The 16,603-nt window shown below is 53.9% G+C and overlaps 1 protein-coding gene across 1 annotated transcript in view; it reads left to right on the top strand.

Annotated features, from left to right (window-relative positions):
• The window catches only part of COTL1 (coactosin like F-actin binding protein 1), a 39,477-nt gene extending 34,601 nt beyond the window's left edge, over positions 1–4,876 (top strand). The window contains exon 4 of the mRNA XM_032324223.1: positions 3,590–4,876. Coding sequence (XP_032180114.1) covers positions 3,590–3,700 — 111 coding nt within the window. The 3' untranslated portion in view covers positions 3,701–4,876. The remainder of the gene's footprint in view (positions 1–3,589) is intronic.
• The last annotated feature ends 11,727 nt before the right edge of the window (positions 4,877–16,603 follow it).

Raw genomic sequence — 16,603 nt, 5'->3', positions numbered from 1 at the left:
ATGAGGCCACTGTGTGCCCCAGGAGGAATTGCTTCCCCTCTCGGCTTTTTAATCAAATGAGGGGGTGAATGTCAGAGTTTAAGGTTTGTTTTTTTTAAATTCTGGATCAAGACAGTGAACATTTCCCGGCCTCCCAAGAAATCCCCCTCCTCCACTCCTATCAGCTGAGCTGTTTTATGACTCTTGATTCTCCTTGACGGAGCACATTATTCTTTCAGACTCTTTCCTGTTCACTCTAGACCCGCCCGTGATCAGCCACACGTGGCCGCTGAGCACTGGGGTCTGGCCTGCTTGCCTTGCTCTGTGCCATGTGTATAAAATGTGCACAGGGTTTCGAAAAGTTCCTGCATAGAAAAGAGCATGGAAGGTCCCATTAATGATTTAGTCTATTGGTTCCATGTTAAAATGGCAGGATTTTGGATCTGTAAAGTTTAGATAAGAATCCTATGAAAATTGGTATCGCCTGGCTCTTTTTTCCCTTTTCTGCTAGAAAATGAAACATTCCCTGTTTGTTAGCACTGCTTCAGAGTCAGGACTCCTGCGGCTGTCGGCATCACCTCTGTCTGCCCTGTAGGCGTTTGGTGACACGGGGAGGGGTGCTAGGGACAGTGGCTGAGGGTAAAGGTGTGAGCAAAGGGGACGGTGGCTGTGCTTTGCTCAGATGCGCTTTCTGTGGTCCTCTGCTACAGGCTAGCCTTATGTAGGCTCCTTCCCATCCAGTGTGTTGTTCCCAGATTGAGGGTCTAGCTGCCTACAGGGCTGGTTTTGCTGTTTCTGCCTCTTTTTGAAAGGTCACAGTGAAGCTCACTCCCTGGGGGCACTGGTGTCCACTGTGACCCTTCTGAGGACTGCTGGAAGGAACTGCGGTGGGGAAGGGAGGGGCCGATGTGAGTTGGGTTTTAGGCTGACTCAGACCTTCTGGGGAATTTCTGTAGCGTCCACACCCTGAGGGGAAGTGTCAGTGCACCTTTGAAGCCTCTGGGGGTATTGAGCATCCTGTGGGGGGTGGGCTGTGAGGCTTGGTGGGGCCCCCTCTACATGGCTCCACCCCCTCCCATTCCTGTGGCCCCCTGGAAGGCAGTTGCTTCTCCCATCCAGAGAGCAGGTGAAGTTGCCTCTCTGTGTTTTTGGGGGGTTTTTTGTTTGTTTGTTTTTGGGGTTTTTTGCTATAGTCATTTTTGCCTCACCTTCTGGTTTTTAAATCATGTCTGCGGTATGTAGTATAGAGTTTGGGGGGTGGTGTTTTTTGGTAGTCTGATACATAGCTATTTTGCAGGGGTAATTTTGCTCATTTATGTTTATTGTTATGTTACATTTTTACTAGACTCTCTCATTCCAGATTGCTCCTTATTTTGGCTGTGATTTATTTTCCATATGCTTCTGGATTTAAGTTGGACTCTGCATAGCTCCATGTACAATTTCCCTGTAGATTTCTTAGTGCCTTATCAAACCTCTTCTTAATCTCAATCTTGTTAATCTCAATCTCCTAATGGCTAACAGGCGTGAACAGGAGTGCTCAGTTTTCTTTAGTCGCCATATATAGATAGCACACAGCAGGGGAACTTTGCACTTCCTGCTAGAGGCATCTTGAGCTGTCGGCTTCCTCCTCCTCTTCTCTCTGCCTCCCCGCCACCCCGCCCCCGCTCCCTGGCACTGGGGCTCAGGTTGAGAAACATGTCAGTTCTCGGTTCCCCTTCCTGGCCCACATGTCCAGCTTGTGTGCAGTCCCTGTGCTGAAGACAGACACCGATGCTTGGCCGCACAGGATGGTGGGATGGGTAGAGAGGGTCAGAGGGTTGTTTGGTCATCCTGGGCTAGTTACACAATCTCTTCAAGCCCAACCCCTTGGGTCTTATCTTAGAAAGAAAGAAAGCAAGCTAATACACCGAGGGAGGATTAAGTGAGAAGATGTGTGAGGCTGCACCTGGCACATACAGGTTGCTTGATAAATACTAACCTTCCCCTCCCCCTCCCTGTTAGTATCTTAATGGCTTGGCGTGGCAGACAGTTTGTCTTTATACTGTGAAACTTGACCTTGAGTGTTCTCTTGGTTTACTCATTCTTCTTGGAGGTTTGGTGACCTTTTTTTTTTTTGGGTGGTCTTTTTTTTTTAAATTGAAGTGACATTCAGAGAACATAAAATTAACCATTTAAAATTCTACAATTCACTGGCATTTAGTACACTCACAGTGTTGTGCAACCACCATCCCTCTCTAGTTCCCAAACATTTTCATCCCCCCAGAAGAAACCCCATCCCGATTAGCACTCACCGCCCCCCATTTCCCCTCAAACCACAAATCTACTTCCTGTCTCCGTGGATTTGCCTTTTCTGGACATTTCTTATAAATAGAATCGTACAGTATCCGTGGTCTTTCGTGTCTGGCTCAATGGTTTTGATCATCCAGGATATTGTGTATCAGTACCTCATTCCTTTTTATGGCAGAATAATACTCCATCACCCGAACAGACTATATAGCTTTTCTGTCCACAGACATCTGGGTGGTTTCCACATTTTGGCTGTTAGGAATAATGCTGCTGCGAATATTCGTGGACGAGTGTCTGTGGGGATGTGTGCTTTCTTTCCTTTGTGTAGTTCTCTAGGGATCGAGTTCCTGGATCATATTAAAGGGTTTTAAGAATTAAGTTTGCTGGGGCGCCTGGGTGGCTCAGATGGTTGAGTGGCTGCCTTTGGCTCGGGTCACTATCCTGGGATCCTGGGATCGAGCCTTGCATCGGGCTCCCTGCTCGGCGGGAAGTCTGCTTCTCCCCCTCTCTCCCCCAACTGTCCCCCCTGCTTGTGCTCTGTCACTCTCTCTCTCTGTCAAATAAATAAATAAATAAAATATTTTTTAAAAATAAAATAAAAAAAAAAAGAATTAAGTTTGCCAATGTGTGACCATGCCTGGTACCCATCGGCACTTAAGGAGTGGTGGTCATTGTTTATGCTATTTTCTTGTGGATTTGTTTTTTTGCGGGGGGGATGATATTCTGACCTTCTGATTTGTTACTCATATTTTGGCAAATTTCTTTGTATTCTCCTCTTTCACCGTCCTGAAATTTCCCATGTTTGCTGAAGTCTTGGGGATCCATGTAGCAAAATAACTGTTGATTCTTCGTGGCTCGGTGTTCTCAGATGAGCCACATCACCTGCCACACGTCTTCATGCCACAGAGATTTACATCACGTGGGCCAGGCTCACGGGGTTTGTGGCTGAAGTCTGTGCACTCCAACTCCAAGGGCGGACAGTGGCTGGTCCAGTTCAGCTCATCAGTGGCTGATGTGACTGCAGCCCACCATGGTGCGCATGTTCACACCATGGAAATGGGCACAAGTTACCGTTCAGGACCCGCCCCTGGCCCCCCCACCCCCGGCCCCCATACCGTCTCTCTACACTGTGTCCCGGCTTCAGCCACTTCCTGATCTCCGGTCACGACTTCTTCCTCTCTTGCCGAACCATGCTGCCGCCAAATTTTTATTTTGATCATTTCTTAGTAGTCTAGGCTCCAGGACTTTGTGGTGTGTTCTCTGAGCAACACTTTCATCCTGTCCCTTCTTCACGGGAACTCTGTGTTTTATTTTGTTCTTACAGAATTTTGCTAAAGAGTTTGTGATCAGCGATCGGAAGGAGCTGGAGGAAGACTTCATTAAGAGCGAGCTCAAGAAGGCGGGGGGCGCCAATTACGACGCGCAGACGGAGTAACCCCCGCCCTCGCCCTGCCCCTTGCAATGTCACCTGCCTGCTCCCCGGGGGAGGGGACCGCGGCCTCGGCCACCAGCCCGCCAGCCCACCAGGGACAGGAGACGCCGTGAGAGGCAACACGCGCCCCCCTGTCTGCAGCCCACCGCCCCTTCCCCGCTCCCCTCCTGAGCGCCCCCCCCACGCCTTATCTCCCGAAGCTCATGGAACATCTTTCTTTCATCTCCCTTTCCTTTTCCCCCGCTTTTGCTTGTTCTAAGGAAAAAATCATTTTGATGCCGAGGCCACGCACCTCAGCAGAGCGGAAGCTTCTCCTGCGGTGAACCCTTTTCCTGGCCTCTCCCGCCGCCACCAGCCTGCATCGCCTGGGGTGGGGGGCCAGGCCGCCATCTGGTGTCCCTCTGCACCCACCTGCTCTGGGGAGGAGGCCACCGTGCCCGTCGGGGGGGTCACCTTGATCCACACACACGTCTATCCCATGTATCAGGCTCAGGCCACCCCCTCCACCCCTGAGCGTGCTCCGGGGCCCCTCACCCACCCCCCCATTCAGGGTTGCCTAAGCTGGGGATCCGTCCGACGGGGACGGTGCTCGGCAGTGAGACGCTCAGGCCCGACTTCGACCGAACAGAAGCGAGAAAATTTGCCTTAACAGTTGCCCGGCCATGGCATGGGCCTGCAGTCTACAGCGGCTCCTTCCTACCCTTAGGGTTGAAGTCTCATCGTGGCACAGAGTGGGGACACGGGGACAAGGAGTCCTTCTGGTTTCCCTTCAGGGGCTCCCCCAGGGACGAGGATGCCTGGGAGGGAGGCCGGGGTGCGCGGCCGGAGTTCGGGTAGAACTGGGGGCCGATGCCTCACTTTCGGGGAGGCTCTCTGTGCTGGAGGGGTGGGCGGCTGCCACCGAGCCGCCGGTGGAGCAGGTCCCCACCCTCGTGGCACCAGAAGGTCTGCGGCGTTCATCCCGGGTGGGCAGCGCACATTCAAAAGGATTTTTTTTTTTTCCCAAGGAAGAGGAGATTGGCTTGGTCCTTCGTGCGCGCGGTTCATGGGTTCATGTTGTTCCTTTTCTTCTTTTCCTCGCTCGTTTCATTTGGGGGTGGGAAATCTGTGCTGCACTGGGCTCGGGAAGAGCATCTGTCCTCAAACAGTTGACAGAAATAAATGGTTTTTTTTGTTTTTCAAAAAACAGGCTTGTCTGGTTTGTCTGGGAAAGCGGAGTTTTTGACGGGACAGAGGGAGGCCGTCATCGTATTCCGATCTAACAGGCGTTGGTGGAGCCACTGGGGGCAAGTTCCATCCATATTCAGTCCCTTATTTCATTTTTAGCAACAGCCTGAAGAAACGGGGGCCATTTGTGTCCCTGTTTTATGGAAACTGAGGCTCAGGGAGACGGAGCATGTGCGCCACCTGAGGCCGCCTGGCTAGCAGGTGCAGAGCCGGGATTCGAACCCAGGTCTCCCTTGTCCTCTGGCAGGGTCAGGGCAGAGCCCAAAATCAGAGTGGGAAGGAGCCCTCCAGCCCACCCCCAGCCATGACTGGGTGCTAGTATCTGCCCCCTCTGCTTGTAGCTGTGTGGCTTTAGGCAAGTTAGTTAACCTCTCTGGGCCTCGGGTTCCCCGTCTGCAAATTTAGCAGAAATGTTGACAGCTGGGATGGGTCGCAAGGCAGAAGGGGCAGCCGTGATCAGGAAGGTGTCCCGTAGGGGCTCAGCTCTCCTTACGTCAGGCCCACCATTGGGTCTTGTCAGCTCTGCATGCCCCAGATTTTTCTGACACTTGGAACAGAAGGAGCCAAACTAGGTCTCCGGCTTTGCAGCTCGTGGTGTTAGTTAGCTCTGGTCAGAGAACTCGGGACAATTACAGGTAAGGATAAGCCCCTTCTGGAAGCAAAGTCGGGCTCTAGGAGGGAAAATTCTGAAGGTACTGGGCTTGGTCAGAGGCATCAAGGAGGGCTTCCCTGAGGAGGTGACACCACCTGGGAACTGAGGGAGAGGAGCAGTGACGCGGGCAATGGGAGTGAGGTTGCGGGGGCGGTCCAGGGGTCTGCGGACAGAGGCTCCATGGGGATGTTTGCTCCCGGCAACCGCAAAGAGGATGAAGCTGGGTTTGTGTGTCAAGGAGCTTGGTTTGAATGTCAAGTGGCAGCTCAGGCCTTCGTGGGGATTTCAGAGGCACCTGCTGACATTGGGAGGTCTCTGAGGGCAGAGAGAGGCCCTGCCGGTCCACGTCTCCATCCCTGTAACCAGCGCCCAGTTAGGTATGGGGCACCATCGCCTAGAATTCCCTCCCCCAGCTCCTGTCCCCGCCCAAAGCCTGGGCCGGCCCTGAGCCCTGACCGCTGGTGGAGGAGTTGGGGATGGAGCTCTGGGGACCCAAGTCTCTGCTTACACGTGCTCGGAGTGACCACCTGGTTGTTCAGCAGCTGCTCCACATTACCCAAAATCAAATGGCGGACGACAACCACCATCTTATTTTGCCCTGGATTTTGGGACTCGGGAATTTAGGAAGGGCCCAGCGAGGCGGTTCTCACTGGCAGGGGTCTCGTTTGGTTGAGATCAGATCCACAGGCTGGACGTCCTGGCGGCCGGCAGCAGACACAGGGGCTTGTGCGGGAGCTCAGTGGGGCATGGATCTGAGCACCCAGCGTGGCCTCCCCCTCCGGCCTGGCGTGGTCGGGGTTGTGGACCTCCACCCCCAGAGCGAGCGTCCCCGAGGACCAAAGGGAGGCTGCATGGCCTTTGAGCCTCAGAAGTCACATGGCAGCATTTCCACGGGACGCTACTGGGGAAGCAGGCATGAGCTCCTCAAGTTCAAGGGCAGGGGACACGGACCTCCCCTTCAGTGGGAGGAGTGTCAAAGCTTGTGTGACCCCGTTTGTGGCCAGGCATGCTGCCAGGGCTGGGGCACCCTCTTGCTCAGGGGCAGAGGTGACCCGAGGTAGGACAAACCGACCGCTGCGCTGGTGTCTCTGCCCTCCGGGGAGCTCGCTGCTCCCGGCTCATTGATCCTTGGGGGAGGCTTCTGTTTCTCCGCCTTACCCCGCGGTCCTCGTGGGTGTCGACTCCCCAGGGGTCTTGGCAGTGTGGAAAGCGCTCCTCCCGCTCTGGAAGCCAGGACCGTGACCATGGTCCTTACTATCTCAGCCGGACTGCTAAGCACAATACTGGGGACCCGAGGCTTGTAGACGGCACAGATCGATTTCTTCTAGCCTGGAGGCCGCGGGTCCAAGGTCAGGCCACCAATGTGGTCAGATGAGAGCCCTCCGCTGGTTCTCGAGGTGTCCTCACCGGGAAGGGGTGAGGGAGCTCCATGGGGTCTCCTTTATAAGGACGAATCCCATTCCTGAGAGCTCTACCCTCATGACCCCGTCACCCCCCCAAAGGTCCCACCTCTTAACACCATCATGCTAGGTGTTGGGGTTCCACCATGTGCCTCTGGGGGACCCACACATTCAGCCCACGCTGTGCCCTCACACATTTCTAGGACAAGTGAGTTGGACCACGCCGACAACTCAGCACGACAACTTTATATTATGACGCTTCTCTCTAAGTGGTTGGAGGAGACCGTCCTTGCTCTGGGGAAGGGCTGAGCCCTGAGCAGCTTCCGGTCTGACGCCGAGGCAGTGACAGAGCATCTAGACCCTTCTATCCCTGCTGGTTGGTGCCACAGCCCAGGGTCCCACCATGCTAGCTCTAAGTTTGTCGGAAGAGAACACAAGCGCCTCCTGTGGTGTGTTTTGCTAGAGCAGCGGCCTTGTGGATGGGGCATGGGGGTGGGGAGGGGGGGACTCCCGTCACCCCTGTGCTCGCTCAGGACTTGGAGAGACAGCCTGGGGGCCTGCCTGACACCCGCTGTGGTTCTCAGCGCTCACGAGCCGCCCAGCCCCGAGCAGCCCGGGCGCCTCCAAGACTCCCTTTCTGTGTGAGCCTCAGTTCTTAAGTCATAAAACTAAAAGAAAGACATTTTTAGGACTTACTTCTTCCCAACATTGTGCTTTAATTTCAGGCCCTTCCTTGCCCACCAGAAAAGCTCACCCCAAATTTAGAAGAGAATTCCCCTCCCTGACTGCAGCTGCGTATCAGCCCTTTGCTAAAGGCCCTTAAGAGTGCCTCCTTGCCCTGGGCTCAAGTCTCAGCTTCCCGGGAACAAGGGGCCAGGAGGTCTTGTTGGTGTTTCTGAACAGGACTGTGCACCTCCCTCCCTCGACCCCCGATCTGGTCGTCCTTCTGTCACTCCCTCCCTCTGGACAGTGACCGGTCCCTGCCCTGATCTGCTTCTTCTAGAAGGTCCTCCCCACCCCTCTCTCTGTCTTGGGCTGAATGGCGGTCCCCAGAGATACATAAGTGCTTGGGCGTGAGGTCTTTGAGATGTACTCATGTTTAAAGATCTTCAGCCGAGACCATCCAGGATTTAGGACGGGGCCTGAACCAACGGCAGGTGGTCCTTATAAGAGAAAGCAGAGGGAGGCTTGAGACAGGGACTTGGAGGAGGAGGCCAGGTGAAGACGGACGCAGGGGCCGGAGGAGGGACGCCTGAAGCCACAGCAGCTGCGGGACAGGCAGGCAGTGTCCTCCCCCAGAGCCACCTGCGTCTGGAGCTTGGGCCACGACTTGATTTCAGACCTGTGGCCTCCAGAGCTGTAAGGGAGGACTTCTGTGTTGCCTTAATCACCCCCCAGCACCCCCGCCCCCCGGCGCCGGTGGTCAGTTGTAGGAGCCCAGGGTACTTCCTCACATCATTAGCTTCTCCCCCTTCCCAGTAACTGTGACCAGGGCAGGGACCGTGTCCCCGTGCCTCTCACATGGTAGGCGCTAAGCCAACAATCAGTGCGCAGGGCCCTGGAGCCGGTGGGGCCCCACCCTGCCGTCCAAGCCTACGGGGAACCCCGACTGGCCCCCACTGGGTCAGATGTTCCGTGCGGAGTTAGGCAAAGAGGCGGGGCAGGAGGTGAGTCCTGGCTTCCTCACCTGGTAACTGGCTCCCAACTCTGGCTCTGTCCCCCGTCCACCCCTGGAGGACGAGGACATAGCTTATGTGTCTGTCTCCCTAGCTGGGGCAACTGACCAGCTCCCCGACCTCCAGGGGCTTCCACTCACTCCCCTACTGCTACTCCCTTTTAATTGTCCCTGGAGGGGCCTTAAGATACCGCTAGGGAGGCTGCTGCCCAGGCTGCAGTGTGTCTGTCTCAGGGCTGGGGCAGGTGTGGGACCTTGGCTCCCTCTGGTTGGGGCAGGAGGGGCTGGTGGAGAAAAAATTGTCAAGGCAGGAGCGATGCCAGTCCTCCTGTGGAGACCTGCAGGCTGTGAGCCTGGGGAGGGGCTGGCTGGGACCTGGGACGAGGAGCCCCATCCGTGGTCTGGGGGGACCGCCCTGCAGCTGGGGGATAAGGGAGGATAGAGGCTCCTTGGAACGGAGAGCCGACTCTGCCACGCGTTATTTTGTCGACTCAAGAGAGCTAGGGCAGACCTCAACGCATTCTCAGGCTGGCTGATCCCAGCAGTTCCCGAGTCTGATGGCACAGCCGAGGCCACGCCGAACCATGGTAGTGTGCGTGGGCAAGGCCTGATGGGATTCTACCCGTAAATCCCAAAGCATCAAGGTACGGGGGTAAAATGTGCAAAGTCATCAGGCTGTGGAGCTACATTTTCAAACAAAATAAGGGAATATATGCATATGGAGACAAGAACCACGAGCGCCAGGGGGAGGGGTGCTGAGTCCCGGGGCCGGAGGGAGGAGGGACGTTGTGTCAGACTGAGACTCTACGTGCGCTTCTTTGGTGTCCTTTATTCTTTAAAAGAGCTGAACAGAAGACGATGAAAGGCATCTGTGGGGCGCCTGGGTGGCTCAGTGGGTTAAGCTGCTGCCTTCAGCTCAGATCATGATCTCAGGGTCCTGGCATCGAGTCCCGCATCGGGCTCTCTGCTCAGCAGGGAGTCAGCTTCCTCCTCTCTCTGTCTGCCTCTCTGCCTGCTTGTGATCTCTCTCTGTCAAATAAACAAATAAAATCTTAAAAAAAAAAAAAAAGAAAGGCATCTGTGTTACGGGAGGGTAGGGGTATGTTATGTTAGATTATTTTTTCTATTTTCCTGTCTGTTGGGAATACAGACACTGAGACAGATCTGAAAAGAGAGAATTCACAGAGCACGCCCAGCAAGGTAGGCAGGACACGTCGGACCGCTCACCTGGAACAGGTGACTTCAGCTGATGTAGAACTGATGGCACAGTCGGGGGAAGCAAAGGGACGAAGCCAGAAGCCCGTTGGCCGAGGAGCCCAGCAGGCGGATGGCTGTGCAGGGCCGTGAGTTTGGAGTTTGAGGATCCAAACACCGACTGAAAGAGGCTGCTTGCTCTTGGACCCACACTGTTGGTCTGAAAGATCAAGAGAAAGAATATTGCCAGAGGCTCCTGGCACCCTCCGCCAGGCTGACTCCCCCAAATCTGGGGGTGCTTCCTGCTTCCGGCCCTGCCCCATGTCCTGCCCAGAAGGCAGGGGCGTGTCTCTGCAACTGCCCAGCTCTGCCAGCTCCTGGCCCGGTACCTGGCACACAGTCGGAGCCCAGGGAGTCCTCAGCCAATGGGTGTCACCTAAAAGGGCTTGTATCTCAGAGGGTGTCCCCAGACAGCCCACGGCAAAATCACGTGGCACATCTGCTAAAATGCAGGTAAAATTCCCACACCCCACTCACCCACCCAGTGGCCCACGACTTGGAGGACTATCTCAGAATCTGTATCTCCAGCAAATGTAGCAAGCGGTTCTTAGCTACTCTCATGAGAAAATCTTTGCTGCGGTAGAGCCTGATGATGGTTTTTTCCCATGGTTCATCACGTGCAGGGGCTGGGCCTGCATTAGCAACACCTGGAACGTAGTGAAGGCAAGAAGCCGGGTCCCTGGGCAGTGCAGTCACGGACTGGGACGGGGGTGGCCGGGCGGGAAGTCCGTGTCCAGACCTCAAGGCAACACACATGCATATGTGGAGGAGCACGAATTTTACTCTGGTTTCTCTTCAGATCGCATAAATCTTTCGCCTTTTACTAAAATAGTTTTTTAAAAAATTTACTTATTTGAGAGAGAGAGCATGAGAGAGAGAGCACACATGGGGGAGGGGAGAGGGAGAGGGAGAAGCAGACTCCCCGCTGTGCGGGGAGCCCGACGCAGGACTCGAATCCAGGACCCCAGGATCATGACCTGAACTGAAGGCAGACGCTTCACCAACTGAGCCCCCCAGACGCCCTGGGGACCACTAATTTTTGACCATAGCCCTACTCTCCTCCCTTTGGCTCAACAAGAAACTCAGCATTTCTGAAGAATTTCTTTTTTTTCTTTTTTTTCTTTTTTTTTTTAGATTTTATTTATTTATTTGACAGACAGAGATGACAAGTAGGCAGAGAGGCAGGCAGAGAGAGAGAGGAGGAAGCAGGCTCCCGGCTGAGCAGAGAGCCCGATGCGGGGCTCGATCCCAGGACCCTGAGATCATGGCCTGAGCCGAAGGCAGCGGCTTAACCCACTGAGCCACCCAGGTGCCCCCGAAGAATTTTTGAAATAAGTTGAGAAATTTCCATTTGGTAAGTATTACTTGCCATCATTAATGTATTTAGAGGATGGAGCCTCGGAATACAAAGACCAGAATGATCGGCTCAGCCACCGGCCCGAGGCAGCTGTTTTCACATTTAGGGGTACAGCCTTTCCGACTGTAACTGAGAATACATTTTATTTTCAAAAACTGAGACTATACTCTGTTGATTTTTATTTAAGATTTTATTTATTTATTTGACAGAGACAGACAGCGAGAGACGGAACGCAAGCAGGGGGAGCTGGAGAGGGAGAGGCAGGCTTCCCGCAGAGCAGGGAGCCTGATGTGGGGCTTGACCCTGGGATTATGACCTGAGCCGAAGGCGGATGCCTAATGACCGAGCCCCACCAGGGGCCCCCGTTGATGTTTCCAGAACCTGCTCTTTCCACCCACTAATACACGGTGAGTGTTTTTTCACATCTGCGAAAACTACCGCAGTCATGGTGTTTGTCTTCTGCTGGACGGTTGTACAATCGTTAGAGTTATTTAGAGTTGGAAGTGGCAAGCTGGTGAACCACCAGCCAGATTGGCCCTCTGTCACACCGTGGGACTGTGTAGTTTGCCAGCGCACAACAGCAGGAGCATTGTTCCCTTGAATTTACAGGATACTGGTGACCCTGGAGCAGTGCACGACCTGCACCACCGTTCTCAGAAGCCCCATCCCAAATTTTGAATAGGCATTCGTGTTTTGAAATGGGAAGATTTCACATCAAAACCCAGCTCTCGACTGCTCTTACAAATCCAAAAAAGATCTATCACACTGGGGTCCCGTTCTTGCAGGGCTGAGGGGGGCTGGAACGGAGATGAATGTCCATTCGGATCGGGGGAAGCGTGCTTTCCAAGGCCCTGCAGTCCCCCATGCTTGGTTAATCCCCTGCTACCCTGTCACAAAAACTCCTTGATGTTAACAGTCTGATGCGTAGAAGCGTCTGTGTTTGCCACCCCAGGAGGCCACTTGTAAATATTTGTTGAATGAACGAAGGGTTCCCTCTTCAGAGCCACAACAGGCTGGAAACAGAAGATGCTTCCTCTCTGTCGTTCAAATAGCCCAGATAGGGAGTTGCTATGGCAACCCTGGGACCATATTGCTTCACCAGTGATCACAGAGTATCCTCCAAGAAGCAGCACCCCCCGCCCACCCCTCCAACCTCGTGGGTAGTCACTTTCAGCTCGGAGAAGTTTCGGAAGGTTCCGGGCGCGGAAACAGGCTTGCTTTCAGAACACAACGTTAACTCAGAAAGGGAGCTCCAGGGATCATTTAGATCTGTGTAGATTCTGGCCCTTCCCCAACAAAGAATTCCTTTTATTGTGTATGGCCCCCTACGTCCCATATTTTGGAACAATTGTCTGCCGAACCAAATATTTAGGAAGCACGGATTTGTTTTCTCATTTAAAAAGACAATCACAGGGTGCCTGGGTGGCTCAGTGGGTTAAGCCGCTGCCTTCGGTTCGGGTCATGATCTCGGGGTCCTGGGATCGGGTTCCGCTTCGGGCTCTCTGCTCAGCGGGGAGCCTGCTTCTTCCTCTCTCTCTCTGTCTGCCTCTCTGCCTACTTGTGATCTCTCTCTGTCAAATAAATAAATAAAATCTTAAAAAAAAAAAAAAAAGACAATCACAGATGAACTGTGGGAGCTCCGAGGTCACGTCATCAGTTGAATGTCAGGTGGTTAAATAATTGGGTCCTAATCCTGGCTGCTGTGTGACCTCGGACAAGTTACAGAACCCTTCTGGGCCTCTGATTCATCACCTTTTAAATCATAACACAGTCCCCATCTTGTACGTTTCCTGGGAAGTGTCTGATACACAGTGACGCAGGAAACGCTCAGCAGAGAACTTGGCTAATCATGGCAGCCACTCGACCCCGAACGGCCAATACAACTTGGATAATGGATGAGAATCAGGGTATGAGCTCAGCAGGGGTTCATCTGGGCAGCCACACTGAGGCTAAAGCAGAGTGCGTTCCCCAAACTCTCTTGCCTTAGGGTTCTGGTGTGCAGGCTAGATGTACTCGCGTGAGATTTGGAAGGTTCGGGGGGACATGGGAACGGGGTCTCTGTGACCTGTTTCCTCTTGGCCAGCAAGGTCTTCGGGATGTGGGTGTCCTGTCTCTAGCTCTGTGGGCATCTCCAGGCAGGTGCAGGGCCGCGGTGGGGGCTCTCAGCCCTAGGATGCCACTCTGAGGGTGTGTCCTTGACTCCATGGTCTCTCTCTCTCTCTCTCTCTTTTTAAAAATTTTATTTATTTGACAGAGAAACACAGCGAGAGAGGGAACACAAGCAGAGGGAATGGGAGAGGGAGAACCAGGCTTCCCACAGAGCAGGGAGCCCAACTTGGGGCTCTAACCCAGGACCCCAGGATCATGACCTGAGCCAAAGGCAGCTGCTTAACGACTGAGCCACCCAGGTGCCCCGACGCGATGGTCTCTTGTGTAGCTTTCTGATTGTCAGTCCTCTGGAGTGTGGCAGTTGCCCGGGAAGGTCAGTCCTGTGACATCTGGGGGTCCTGACTGCGGCCGTCGCCTCTGTAAGCATCTAATGCCTTGTCCTAACTTTCTGCCAGAAATACTTAGAATCTTTTCTACTTTCGGCACTGAGCCTGACTCCTGCCGCCTCCCTGGGTCCTGACCTATCCCTGCTGGCCTCCCGGGGTGTGTGCCTGCCCTGACCTGCCAAGGCGGCTTAGTCTTGACTCTCAGCCTGACTCTGATCTCCAGCTGCTGCTCACTTCCAGTGTAGACAACCCACTTCAGCCCGCTGCCCACCTGCTCAGAGGCGTTCGGTTCCTGCTCCTCAAGAAGAACACTGCACGGGGTGGGAAATTGTTCCCGGTTCTCACCGCACTGATTTCTGGAATCTCTCACTTAGCAGTGAGTAAGTTCAAGAGTCACCAAGGGATATTTCAAAGCTAAAAAGAACAGACTGGCTTGAAAAGGGTGCCCAGGTCATCACATCAAAGGGCCTGTGGGGGTGAACCAGTTATCCTTTATGTGCCTTAAAAATGTGCAAATTTGGGGCGCCTGGGTGGCTCAGTGGGTTAAGCCTCTGCCTTCAGCTCAGGTCATGTTCTTGGGGTCCTGGAATTGAGCCCCACATTGGGCTCTCTGCTTGGCAGGGAGCCTGCTTCCCCCTCTCTCTCTGCCTCCCTATCTACTTGTGATCTCTCTCTCTCTCTGTCAAATAAATAAAATCTGTTTTAAAAATGTGCAAATTAAACTAGTGACTATGTCGTGAGCTTTTTCTTATTAATGCTTTAATCTTTCTGAACTAACTACAAAAGTAACAGCAATCTCATGTAATGAATTCCAGTACTTCAGAAGTATATACAATAAGAAGGAAAAGTCTGGAAGGATACAGACCAAACTACAAATGGTGGGCACCTCAACACCTGTATTCTTCCAGACTTTGTGCACATACACACAGAGGCATGCCTAGATATAATTTTCTTGATAAAAGAAATTACGTGTAGGTGAAATTGTGCATAGCTGTGAAATGTTATTTTTATGTATATTTGTGTCTAGTTCTGCAATGTGCTTTTTTCACTTAACAATGCATCAAGGGGAGGGTTCACCAACAGTTTGCATAGATAGAGCTCATTTTATTTAAATTCTCCTTCATGTTCGAGACCGTGGAGGTAGCTTAGTTGACTGAGGTGGTCCCCGTCGATGGACACGGTGGCAGGTGGAATTCTCTGAGAACCGCCAGTGACACTGCGGTATCCCTGCCCTTGAGTCCAGAGGAAGGAACAAAAGGAAGGGGTCTCCCTCCCGGGGCTGGGACCCGTGACCCAGTACTTGCTGATTTTAAGAAAAGGATATTTTCCTCGGTGGGCCTTCCCTAAAATGGATGGGGCCTCCCTGGTGGGGACATTCAGAGCGGGAGAGGGTTTGGTATGAAGGAGATGCTCCACCGCGGGGGGCCGGGCGGCCGAGAGAGGTTCCTGGCCGATGGGCAGCAAGAAGATGAAGATCTCAGTTATAAAGTCACGAGGAAGCTCACCCCAGGAAGCCCTGTGCTTGTCCGCACGCCGCCCCCTTCTCCCCACGCCCCCACCAGCCCCGGCGAGGATGCCTTTTTTTTTTTTTTAAATTTTGGTAAAATACACACAACATAAAATCTACCATTTTAACCATTTTAAAGCGAACAGTCCAGTGGCATTACACTCATTCACAACATTGTGCAACGACCAGCACTCTCTAGTTCCAGAACTTTCCATCACCCCAAAAGAACATCTCCTACCCATTAAGTAGCCTCTCTCTACCCCCACTGCCACTCGCCTCCCTGCCAGACGACCCAGGACAGCCGACTCTGCTTTCTGTGTCTCATGAACCTTTTTACTTTGTGCAGGTCGGACATGCCAGCTGGGGTATGGCGCACACGGAAGCCAGCTCGTGCTCTCTCCTCCTCAAGCTCCGACTTGTGTGAGAGGCTCCACAAACAGCAGCTGAGTGTCTGCCTGACCTCGGACCCCTCCCCGCCTTACTCTCATGTGAGGTCTGTCATCCTCACTGGGAGTGTGGCCCTCCAGTGTCCTCTCTGGGTGGGGGGCTAGGAAGGAGGCTGAGTGCGCAGGGGAATGGCACAGAGAGGTGGGGACTGTGCCCAGGGAAGGAGTCGCACCCTGCTTCTGAGGGCAGCTCTCGGCCCACGTGGTGGTGACTGCGTGTTCTCAGACCTCTTTGATTTGCAGAAGAGGCCCCAGGTTTGGCTATTTAAGGAAAAGGCACTGGCATATTTTCAGAAAGCACGTTCTAGCAGTTCTGGACAGCATGGAGGGGTGGGGGCGCGGAGAGGCGGGGGTGGCGGGGAGCAGGGAGCCATTTTGCCCCAAAGGCTGGCTCCTTTGCCAAGGGAACAAGTGGTGCGGGAACAGCAGGTTCCACGATGAGGGAGTCTCGGAAGCCCCAGACAGACACCCCCAGCTCGGTTGGTCTCCAGGCCCCGCGTGCTCCTGCCAGGCTCTTTAGAGATTCTAGAACATTCTCTTCAGCTGCCTGTGTGGCTGGCTGTTTCCATAGCACTGCCCAGCATCTAAGGAAAAGCAAGCCTGTGTGTGTTGCTTCGCTTCCCCCCCCCCAGCATCTCGAGGCCCCCTTTGGGCCCCGCACCCCCAGCCCTGCGTGACAGGGAGATGCCCCCGAGGGGATGGTTTGCTGGATTTATGTTCACCAGGAGCAGATGCTGTGGGAGGGCTCTGACCTCCCCCGCCTGGTGCATTGTGCTGATTTGGCCTTGGGGGCTGGGGCTGTTCCTGGATGAAAGAGGGAGAGAGGAAAACCCCACCCGCCTGGCCAGGCCTTTGGGAGCAGGCTGGGGGCACGCCAGCTGTCCTAGAGCAGG

This window comes from Mustela erminea, chromosome 19 (genome assembly GCF_009829155.1).
Source record: "Mustela erminea isolate mMusErm1 chromosome 19, mMusErm1.Pri, whole genome shotgun sequence".
Classification (NCBI taxonomy): domain Eukaryota; kingdom Metazoa; phylum Chordata; class Mammalia; order Carnivora; family Mustelidae; genus Mustela; species Mustela erminea.
The sequence above is the reverse complement of the archived record's forward strand: the minus strand, read 5'-3'. Positions and strand labels throughout refer to the sequence as shown.